Here is a 12,338-nt window from a genome sequence, read left to right as displayed (position 1 = left end):
CCTCAATGGGTTTCTCTACCTGATATGGAAGAAGCCACCAGAGTTCCATCAAAACTAAATAAAATACGGATCCATTGACATAACCAGTCCCGTGGGAGAATGTCTGAATGCTCCCCCACAACTCATTGAGCACGTCACTGCAAACAGTAGCAGAAATGCCTCCTAGGCCATCTTTAGGGAACATGGGAAAATGCTGGGAAAATATTTCCAGTCAAAGCAGTAGGAACACTCATAGAAGATTAAAAAGAGACCAGTGTTTATAATAGAGGCTAAAAATGTCAAGTCTCCTAAAAAATTTCACTCCCTTACTCCAAAACCTATCCCTGTTGCTAAGAAATGTTAGGTAATGGATCTTTTTCTTTCAAGAAAAACTAGTTTCCTTTCCACCCCTCCCCCCCTTCCCCCACCTCTGCCCTTCCCCCCCTCACCCCAAAGAGAAGTACTTTGGCCACAGAGAAACCAATGTGTACCTGAGGCAAACTGGAAAAGCTGCCAGTTTTAATACATGATCATGATGCAGCTGATACAAAAATCTGATTTGGAAAGGTGTTAAAACAGAAAGCACAAAAGCAATATATTTTTTGGTACGAAAGCATCATTAAAAGAAAGGATTGCTTTTTTGTTTCAATTATGTATCCACCAGACCTTATGTTTAAAAAGTAGGAAAAGAAACTAGCAAAATCACAGGGCAAGAAAAAAGATGGGTTATGTGGTAATGCTGCGCTGGTAATCTGTAACAGCAACTACGTCCACCAACTCCTCTAAACCCTATGCAACAGGAAGACATCTATGGCTCCACAAATCTTTGTAACTTTTGTAACAGTTTTTTTATTAGAAGCATGAGTTTGTAATGTAACATAATGAGTTCATTACATATTTTTGCTACACATGGCAGAAAAAGCAACTGGGTAAATGAGTCTCTGGATGTGATCCCTGCCAATCGGGAATATGAGGCTGAAAATAGGCATGTGGGGCAACTTGGGTGAGAGTGGCTACGAAACACAAAAGGTTCAAGGACTGAGGGAAGGAAAGAGAGTTCAAGAAATGAGATGTCACTACAGTCAAAGCATTTGTGGTTAAGACCTCATAGGAATGCACTCTACAGGAAACATTTAAAGAAATTATTGGTTCCTGTCAATTAAGACTGAAACATGGAAATTTTCAAGGGTTGCACACACAACAGCAATTAGTATGGCACAATTATGGAAAATCAGGAAAGTGAAAGAGTTGATACTGAAGAAGCACGTCCTTCCTGCACTTCGCTTGTGGGGTTTCACTTTGGACTGGCTCTAAAACAACCAAAGAAGGCTGAGTGCTAAAGACTACATAGGTAGGTGATGAAATTTCCCTCAGAAATTACATAGCTCTAAGTGATCCTTACTTGGCCATGACTTTTAAGCTTAATTATCTATCATTATATCAATGCTTTCTGGGTGGGGGGTGGGAATGACAAAAGATGGCTCTGTTAAAACACTGATACTTTTCAAATAAGGATTTTCCAAAAAAACCTCTTTTTTGTTAGAAGACTTTGGGTCTGGTCCTCACAAGATGACAGCTGTCAGTCACTATCCTAATGACACGTGCTCAGAAAACAAAAGATCATCAGGCTGGGTAAATGCCGAGGGTAAGCAACAGACATAAAATAGTGCTGTCGAGGTAGAAGCAATTCATTCTGTTGCTTAACTAGAAAACAAAGTACCACCACTGTCCCTGGGAGAACTGGGGACACATCACAACAGCTGCTAACACAGGCAGTTTATATATAATTGTACCAGTTTAATAAATCTCTGTACTGGGTGCAGGTCGTCAGGCTTTGACAGTGAGGCTGCAAAGGCCAGTGGCTGCCCTGGGCTGGTCACAACTGGTTCCAGCAGGCCCTGGTGGACACCCCTGCAGGTGTTTCATGCTTTTGTTATAGTTTTCCATCTTTAGTTAAGTGAGGGACTTGCTTAGGGCAGGAAGCATCGCATCATGTAAATTATGCTGAACTGGGTGCCCTCGCTGTGTATGAACCACGTTTCAGGGCATAAGCTCATTTGAGATTTATTCAAGAGAACTGTACAGTAACACTGGAGGCAAACAGCAATATCAAAGAAGAATGCACTCACAGAAATTTTCCATTGTTTCTTGACCCAATGAGGATACGGTGTTCTGACTCCTCCCGAGAAATCCTCCCATGGAACCATGGCATCTTCTCATGGGCTGTAGTGGCAATCAGCTTCTCCAGCTGAGGCTTCTGACTAATGATGGCTTGTTCAAGAGCATGCCCCTAGACAGCGGTAAAAAGATGGTGAAACAGTTAAACTATCTTCTGCAATAAAAGCAGAGTCTTTTGGGACTGCTTTTGGGACATCCAAAATCTGCACATACTTGTTGCAAGTGAAGAAAAGGCCCAGTAGCTGACAAGATTTTAAACCAGAAACTAACATATGGTAATCTAAACATCACAAAATGAGGGTTCTCCCTTTACGTCTAAGAAAAAGAAGGAAAATTAACCAGCAAATAAAAACACTGATATATCACTATTTAAACTTAAAATAAAGTTATATTATTATGCTAATGAGACATAGCTAAATAGAGTTAGTATCGTCTGAGATTTCAAACGTACCTCCAAATTACATATCCTATGGCAGTGTACTAAAATAAACAAACATGCTTTGCACTGTTGCAGCATGTCTATGTCGAAGACATCAATGCAAATTTTCCCAGACAGAACAGTCCCCATTTTAGTGTGAATTATTTAGAGTAATATTAACTTAGACACTTCTAACCCTGTCTTCAACCTACCACTTCTAAATTGGGCCCAGAATCTGAGGGCATTCCTCACTAGTTTCACCAGTTTTTAACTAAAGTTCATCAGCTTCCCTCTAGATTGAGCTCAGACTGATCAGAAAAGATACTGTGAGCATCAGCAGTTATAGAAATGTTGTGTAAGTTTCAGGCTTTCCCAATTTGGGGATGGCTCCATATACTTTACAGTGCAGAATTCATAGCGTTATTTGCTAGCAGCAAATGAGATTAAAAATCTTGTGTTAACTTCTTGAGTTCATAAAGGTAACTCATGGCATCTCAAGGTGAAATAATACTCCTTTTGCAGTCTCCTATACTCGTGTTTCCATGTTAAGACTGGCTTCTTCATAGTCATTCTCAGGAAAAAATCCAACCTCTTGTCCTCCGTATGGAAAATTCCTGCTTGACCTGTGCAGCACTGAAGGTGTATAGGCAGTGCTCTGCTATGCAGAAACTGGCCTGCTTCAGGAACAAGTTCTGTTTTGGACATAATCTAAATTAGCAGCACAGAAACAAGGTCAGCTAAAAGAGTAAGATGTAAAACAAGTCATCACGTCACCATGCCTGCCTGCATATGAATCTATAAAAAATCAGAATTAAAAGCAATGAAACAAACAATTTCTGATCTTGTTCATTACATGTATTAATTTTTGGTCCAAATCCGATGACATATGTTAGTGCAGAGGTAGATAAAGATTATGCTAGCCCAAGACATGGTAGAAATTCTAAAGATTTAAATTTCAGGAAAGCTAAACTTGTCGCCAAGTTACTGCATGTACTGTGGAGAAAAAACCCTCACTGTTAAAACTCAAACCGCTATGATTTCATTGTGAAAAAACACTACCTAGCAGCAGCAATATCTGCAAAGAAACACTGCATTCTCTTTTTCTCCTAGATCAAAGACTACTTTATGGCAAGATCAGTCTGGTTTTACCTGCAAATTCCATGTTTGCTTGACATACTCTCTGATGAGGTTCTCTTTCAAATCTTCAAAGGGTCCTGTTTTGGGTTCGACGCCTGGTGGCCGATTGAAAGGTTTTCTCAGTAGACAGATGAGGCCATCCGCCTCCTCTGAGTGATAGTTAATGAGTTCAGCAGGACTGGCGTGCGACTTGCCTCCTGTGATAGCATATGAGCCACTCAGCTCCCTCTCGATTGTATAGTGGTGAACCTTCCTTCCATGGGCCAAGGATAAGGCAAAGCCCCCCAGGTAATTTCGGCTTTGGCGGAGCAAATATAGTCCATCACTTGCTCCTCCCTGCATCAGATACTCCTCGGCATCTTCACGTGTGATATTACCAAAGAAGTATGGCAAATGGTTTGCAGGGTTTGATGTGCTGGAAGCCATGGCTTTTCTTCTCCAAGTAGCAAACCTAGAATACTATATCTGAAAATACAAAGACAGAGACATGAATATCAGTAGAAAAATTAGGATAAACCAGTAAGATGGCAGTTCACACGCAGTATGTTCACAGAATCACAGAATGATTTAGGCTGGAAAAAACCTCTAAGGTCACTGAGTCCAGACTTCAAACAATCACTACCTTGCCTACAAGACCAGTGCACTAAGTGCTCTGTCCAGTTGTTTCTTGAACACCTCCAGGGATGGTGACTCTGTCACCTCCTTGGGCAAAGCATTCCAATGTTTAATAACCCTTTCTGCAAGGAAATTCCTCCTGATGTCCAACCTGAACCTCCCCTGGCATAGCTTGAGGCTATTTTGGTAATGCATTTGTTGGTGATACATATGTTGACAATTTAAGAAATTATTTTAAACTGAAGATCGCATTTTTATTTTTATCTTGTTAGACATTGTCTGTCTAAATCCCAGCAGCTCTTTTCCCACTTCCCAGCATCTTGGCTAGAAGTGGACAAAAGGATCAGTTTCTGCTTCTATTGCTGTAAAGCACATAGGAATTAAAATATGAGCCCTTCACAATAAAATGAAGCATGATTTTAGGGAAGCAATCTGTGGAATCAACATTAAACAATTCAGGTTGTGTGGGAACAGAGTTAACAGCCCATTTGTCTTGTAGCTGGCCAAAGTATGCAATGGAGGTAAAGAGTAGAAGACTTTATGGATAACTATGTAAAAAGGGAGGGTCTATAATGCAAAGGTGTAACTAAGGAGTGGGAGTCTTAATGTAGGGCCTTTTGGCACACAGCACTTTGGACTGACACCTTCCCTGGCAGTCCTGCAGTAGGCTGTTTGTGCCTACTGCTTAGCTCATCTATGATCCATCAGTGAATCATAGCTGATCTGCTATCACTTGTGCTTTTGTCAAAAAACAGTAGAGAAACACCTGTGCTACGGCTGTGAATACGGGCAGGTTTGGTGTGGGGAGGAAAAGAGTGAGAGGAACACAAATCAACAAGGCTCACAGTATAGAAAACTAGACAGGGCACAGTCATGACAAACCACACGCTGTGCAGATCTTCTGGTTTTCTCCCACCTTCGCAAATAAGGGAGATACCGAAGTTGCAAAGATATTGTAACCCTACAAAATAGAGCTTTGTGCAGCATGTTACTTATTACTCTTGTGATCTGCAACTAAAAGTTAGTGGTTTAAGTTCCCATACCAATCTAGTAACACAACCTGCACTTGTTAATTGCAAAAGGAAGCCGTATCTGAAGGGGCAGAATGTGGTCCTTAGTAGGTCACCACCAAGCATTGATTCCGCATGAAATACTATGCAAAATGACCTTTCTGACTGTACCAGACAAAGCTTTCCTCAAATGGAATAGGTTCATCCAGTAACCCAATGCAGCACCAGAGGATTGCAATTGATAGTACAATGTCCATTTGGAGGCCAGTTAATAGTGTTGTAACCCAGGGTCAGGATTGGGGTCAATATTTAAGATTTTTATTGAGGCACTGGACAGTGGGGAGAGCATAGTCCCAACAAGTTCACAAATAATACAAAACACAGCAGTAGCTAAAACATCACAGGGCTGTGATGCCATTCAAAGGGACCTGAAAAGGCTAAAACATTCAAATGAAAGGAATTTAATGAAGCTCAATAAGGGGAAACATCCTGTGGAGCAGAGTTTGCCCCTTTTTGGATCATCTGCCTTCCTGGCTAGCTGGTGTCTCTCACCCTTGTGATGTCACCACAGAAGGGCTGTGACAGCCTGTGACCATGATGTTTTTCAGCAGGGTCTGGCTGCCCACACTTTGGCCAGGGCCCCTGCAGGTGCACACACCATCAGGATGCCCGGCTTGCTCTATCAGCTTTCGCACAGGGGACAGCAGCAGGTCGGGGCACTGCACATGGGCAGCCCTTGCTGGTGCTTCCCTTCCCCTGCCCAGTGCTGTGGGTTCCACAGGAGCCTGTCCTGTGACAGTGGGTGCAAGAGTGCCAGTGCTCTGGTAGCAGGGAATACCCCCAGAACATTCCTCTTTCTTCTCTGGCCGCCTCCTGCAGGTACACTGCCCTAACCTGGTGGTGATTGGCAAATGGTATGGGGGCTTAGGGTTGTGGGTATACAGGCTCTTCCCCCAGGCCCTCCTCACGTCTTGCCAGAGTCTATCACATGTGTATCTCTCCTGGCAGGACAGCATCAGGCACCTAGGAAGGCACAGGGGAGAACAACTCTGCTGCAAGGAACAGCGGCATGGGCCAGACACCCCAGGCAGGGCTGCAGTCAGTCTCTTCCTGCGTGAGACAATGAGAGGAAAAGGCCTCAAGTAGTACTGGGGAGGTTTAGATTGGATACCAGCAAATATTTCTTCACTGAGGAGGTTAACAAGTACTGGAACAGGTTGCCCAGGGAAGTGGTTAAGTTACCATCCCTTAAGGAATTTAAAGACCTACAGACTGGTGGTTAGGGACATGGTTTTGTAGTGGATTGGGAAGTGTCAGGTTTACAGTTGGACTCAATCTCAAAAGTTCTTCTCCAACTTAAATGTTTCTATGACTCTTTGATTCTATTACTCTGAAAGTCTTTACAAATATGTATGTTTTGAATGCTCTAGTTCCTGTTTCTTTCACTCCTGCTTGCTTGTTTCCCTCACATGCTCCCATGTAATTTTTTTTCACTCCACTATGCATCACATATACTGCTGGTTAGGAGATGAACATACATCACCCACCTCTAGCAAAGTGGTCCTGAAGGCAGGCACCAAGTCTTCAATACCACTTTCATGAAAGATGGAAGAAAACTGATTTACTACTAGGTTTTTAGTAAGGCAAGAATTTGGATGCATGACTGATCGACACTGGCTCTTCACCAGCACTGTACCACTTGGAGAGAAGGACAAAATAATACCATAATGCATCTCATGCCAAGAATGGTACTGCACTGCAGTGCCTGCTCAAAACACCTCAGTAATGTAGTGAACAAATATCAAACTGAAAAATACCACCACACTCTTCATCTGTACAAATTTATTTTCATGAATGTATTCTATTAAAGTTCATTTTTGCCATACTTCTAGTTTCAGACTTAAAATAATGTTAGGATCTAAAAAAGATAAAGAACTTAAGAATGAAAATAACAGCTAATAAAATAAAAGTGGGGTGGGGGACAGGGTTAGAGGGGATAAACTCATCATCCCTGGCTACAAAAACCTTTATGGCTACCAAAATTTAAATTTGCTTTGTCTACCATGTATTTCAGATCAGGCTACTCCTCAGAGTATTGTTTTGTCTCAGATTAATCTCAGTATTTTCTACAGAAGCTTCAGGATGATTTGCCCAGAAAAAGTTCTTAAAAGAGAAGGGGAAAAAAAATCCACTGATTGCAATTTAGATCAAATGTCAGTGATGGAATTAGTGAGGGACTGTCTTAAATATTCAGAATGAGAGGGCCTGCTATACAGGAAGTTTCTAAAATATGAAGAATATTTCTCAATTATGGAAAGAACAGCAGCAGGATTCTTATGATCTCTTAGATTTCATGAATTATTTATTACTGTTTCAGCAAACAATGACCTACATTGCCAACAGGCAAAACAGGTTACAGTTGGTAGATTTCAAGCAAAGTTTCTCTACCCCACGCTCTTATATGTGAAGAATATTCAGTGTTTAGCAATGGCAGGAAATGTTTAGACTGATGCAACATCTGGCCATGCACAGAGCCAAATAAACACACAAACTTTATATAATGGTTAAAATCTTCTTTCTGAATTTTAGATGGCTGTTCTCTTTGGTCTGAATTTCAAAATCTTGCCTTCTTTCTGGGAGTGTAATACCCTTCTAGGATCAGTAATGGACCAGAAGAAAATGTTTGAATTCAGAGTCTTCTCCTCCTCTAAGTTTTTCCAGGTGCACAGGTAGTGCTGTGTTTTTCCAGCCAGTGGAGTTACAAACATAAAGCTGTAAAACGGAGATTAGGACCCCTAAAGGCTGAATTTAAGGCTTTACACTTAAGAGTGCTGAAGGAAGTGCGGCTGGCTACCCAAGAGAGGAGCTTGAGCATAACAGCAAAAGAGGGTCGTAAGTGCAACTCTCCCCCTAGTCGTTAATTTGACTTTTAAGGAAGCTACAAAAACATGCAAATATCAGGCTGATCCTACATGAAAGAAAAAATATTACGCAAATACATAAGAAAATTAGGTACCCACTTCCCCTCAGGCAGCTTCCTCATCACCTCAGCAGGGTACTCCAGACATACCATGAGCGTTTAGTTTCTCACACGATTCATGCATAGTAGGAAGCGAAGCATTCTCTCAAAACAGATGAGCAAAACTCAGGAAAACTCACCTGGAAGGTGTTAGAAAAAACCTGTGCTAGCCATACTACTACCCTCAGCTTAATTCTATTTAATCTCACATTTAGACGAGGATAAAGGGAGAGTAATTGCTGTATTGAAAGTTTGCCTACCAAAGAGTATAATATTAGTGAGGTACTGATCTCCACTCTAACAAAAAAAAAAAATATGAATAGGAGTATGAATCTTTCTAAAAAGACCAAACAGCAATGTGGAGGGAGACTTAGGGATTTATGATTGATTAGTTTACTCCTCCATGGGTAAAATGACTGAAATATGACAGATCAAAAGCCATGAGTGGTGAAGCAGTGTTACAAAAAATGTTCCTTATTTGAACAGTTATTTTTTTATCTTTTCTTGTTTTTCAAAGCAGAATTCTGTGAGCAGGGTATGAAAGTAAAGAAGCAAGGTTTAAAGCAAATGTCTTTTGTGTGCCTACATATGTATAAGACTCACTAGACAGATACAAATGATGAAAATATGCTTACTAAAACAATTAGTTCTAGAACAGGGTAATAGTTTAAGAACCCACAGAACATCAACAGTTTTCTAGTTATACACAGAAAAACATTAATAATAAAAGAATGATATGAATCTGCATTTTTCTTAAGTTCCTATTTAATTAGGATTCTTGAAATAAAGATGTGTGCCTCTGAGAAAAGCAGTACAAGTTTTTTTAAGGTTCTTCTCTACATTTTCAACTTATGTAACACACCTGAAAGCTAAGAGAAATTCAGCATGCATAGAATTAGAAATACACATTTGATGGTGACTTGATGTACTATATCAAATATTTTAGTGGTTTCAGAGTTTAAGGAGAATCTTAAAGATATACTCCAAACTGATGTACACTTTGACATAATTACCATCAAAGTATTATAAATCCATTGTTACTGCACCACTTTTAAAGAAACCAAATTTGAAGAAGTTTAACAAAGAAAATGGATTTGAATTACTGTTCTATTCTCATTTTTGCACTTTTAAAATCACCTTCCAATGTGTGTAGGCAGCAGAATGGTGGTCTTAATTGGAACATCAGATTACCTTTAAATGTCTCCTTTACCCTTCTGCATAAACATGAAGATTTAATTTCTATCCAGACCTTAGGAGTTTTTATGAGCAAATTATGCAGAAACAAAGGAAGAACACAGCAAGTGTGTAGAAGTCATTAGGGCAGGAAATGAAGCAGAATATAATTTTATCTAGTAATTATAACAAAGTAGAGTTTGATCAGGACACTAGAGTGAACTTTCTGACCTACTGAAAAACATTTAAAAGCCTGTGTAATTCAACTGGTAATACTGGTGATTTTTTCAACTTTTGCAGACATGTCCAAACAATGTTCCATTCATCACACAGAAGGAGATGTAGTGTAGTACTGTCTAAAAGGGAAAAGTGACACATTTCTTTGAGTTGCTGACCTTCCTCAGGGAACTGCCTTTGTTGAGTACTGATGCTTAGGGCACTTCATCTCAGTCTGCACCTACGGTGTCTCTAATCAGCTTACAGCCTACAGCAACATTTCCATCACTCACGCTTGGGCCTCCTCCACATGTTTTCTCCAGCTTCTCCACAGAAAGTTTTCCTCATGCCATCAAACACTGATCTCTGAATTCTGCAACCTTTCACCTACGATCTAAGCTATGCTGCACTGTTTTTTGCCTTGTACTTCAAACTCCAAAAGCATGCCTTCTTTCGTCTCTAAAGACTTTCCTATTATGCTCCTGGCCAGTGATGACAGACACATGAAGCATGTGTTAGTTCTTAGCAAGTTTCATTTTTACTATCTCTTCAACACTGGGCTCTTTCCTTAGCGCGTCTATCTAGTAAAAATACTTGTCTTGGGCACCAAGTTCCATATTTTACTTTGTTACAGTTCAGTTTCAGAAGCATTTTCTTTCTTTCACATAGTTTTGATTTAATGTGATGCTTTTAGGATGACAATAGTGTTCCAGCTAGGGTTTTTAAACACCGAGATATATTCTGTACCATAAACATAGCTTAATTAAAATCTGTCTGGGATAAATAGGGAATGTGTTAGCTTTGGGCCCACAGTATTTTTCTGATGGGGAATTCAAAACCTGGATCTAACAATATGATCAGTGAGCTTTGGGATAGTCCAATCTGTAATAGGTTCCTGTTTTATCATTATTATGAAAGTTAGTGGCCTAGGTAGCATCTTTCTGAACTTAAGAGAAAACAGTGTTTGCCCTTGTTCCCGTAAATCCTCAGCATTTATAAGTAAAAAATTGCCTACTAAACAGGTGGCACTGGTATTTCATCTACTAGGTTTAGGGAAAACACCATTTATTTCCCCTCCTGTATCAAGGAGTCATTCATGAAAAGAAATGAAAAGAAATATCACAAACGCACCTAAAATTATTACTAGCTTCAAAAAACTGTGATTTGAAAAATATTTTCCTACAGATTTACTTTCTTAAGTCATCTTAATCAATACTGAGGACAGATAGACAGATGGTTTTTTCTCCACTGAAACATGCCAGAAATGCCCTCATTTACTCTAAATTGCATCTGACATCCTGGTATCATCAGACTACTCCAGGCACTCTAGCTATTGAAATATTTCCTGAGGAAAAACTACTTGACCTGTCAACACAATTACTGCCCTATTACAAGGCAAACAGATGCTTAGAAAAAGCACCACAGCATTTCTGTTCTATTCAGGGCTTTTCTGTATAAGCTTCTCTACTGAGCTCATGGAGGAGCATTCATCACTAAAAAAGCTTTCCTCACTGATGCTAGAAATCTATTGTCTCTCTTATACAGTACCTTTCTTTTAGGACTGTCATGACTTTAGTAATCTTTTCACATGTCGTAGCTTTCTTCTAATAAGGTTTTTCTGCCTTGATCTTTTAAAAAGCTCAGAATGCTACCGTGAAAGAAAAAAGAAAAGGCAGGTGTTTATGGGTTACAATAATTCTTTCCCTGGAAGTACAAACCCTATGATTTTCACACATATTAAAAACAAAAACAAACAACCAAACAACCTAAAACAAAACAATCTTTCTTTTTGCTTTTAGAAGAAGAAAAACCAAAACCACTTACACAGAAACATGAACATTTTTTTTCTACATCCTTAATCATGCTCTGTTAGTTTTCCTGCATCATCCATCATGCTCTATTAGTCATTCCCTTACCTCCTTTTCCATTCTTACACTGTCACACATGCAAACACTGCCTCTCGCTAACCATGTCTCTCGTCAAAGCAGGAATTTCAGACTTAAAATGGGTGGCATCACTTGTATGGGGAAGCCTGCTCCCTTTTGGACAAAGTACTCAACTGGGATTAGTCCCTATTAAACTACCCTATAAATAATGGAACCACTGGGATGAGCTATGTCTGAAGGAAATCATTCAAGATACTGCAGGCAGACTCCTGTCTAATCTCCCATTTTCCTGCTGTGACAAGATGTGAACAAACTTTTTAACTGCTTTGGGCACAGACAGACCTTCGCCAAGATCAGCTGTGGCTCTGTAGTGACTGCAGAATAGTACAGGTATAATTGTTTCTTCCCAATGCTGGCAAAATAAAAAACAAACAAAACCCAAAAAAACCCAACCTGTGCTGGGGTGCAGTTACAAAAGCCTTGCATATATATATACTTATATACATGTTACCGATTTTGTTTCAAATATATATTTCCTTTCCACAGCTACAGTAAAAAATAAAACTCCTTCACACACCACAGACCCTACTACGACTGCACAGAGGGAGCTGTGAAATGAACTTATAAAGTCAGTGAAAATACGTGAAGGGCAAAAAAGAAAATTATCACCCTTCCTGAAAGAAATCACTAAAATTACTAAAAAGAGC

The 12,338-nt window shown here is 39.9% G+C and overlaps 1 protein-coding gene across 1 annotated transcript in view; it reads right to left on the bottom strand.

Annotated features, from left to right (window-relative positions):
* The window catches only part of SYK (spleen associated tyrosine kinase), a 32,407-nt gene extending 28,254 nt beyond the window's left edge, over nt 1–4,153 (bottom strand). The window contains exons 1-2 of the mRNA XM_082301479.1: nt 3,725–4,153; nt 2,109–2,269 (exon numbers count right to left, since the gene is read on the bottom strand). Coding sequence (XP_082157605.1) covers nt 2,109–2,269; nt 3,725–4,138 — 575 coding nt within the window. The 5' untranslated portion in view covers nt 4,139–4,153. The remainder of the gene's footprint in view (nt 1–2,108; nt 2,270–3,724) is intronic.
* Nucleotides 4,154–12,338: the final 8,185 nt, after the last annotated feature.

This window comes from Coloeus monedula, assembly GCF_965178545.1.
Source record: "Coloeus monedula genome assembly, chromosome: Z".
Taxonomy (NCBI): domain Eukaryota; kingdom Metazoa; phylum Chordata; class Aves; order Passeriformes; family Corvidae; genus Coloeus; species Coloeus monedula.
Note: the sequence above shows the minus strand (reverse complement) of the source record. Positions and strands in the feature narration are given on the sequence as shown.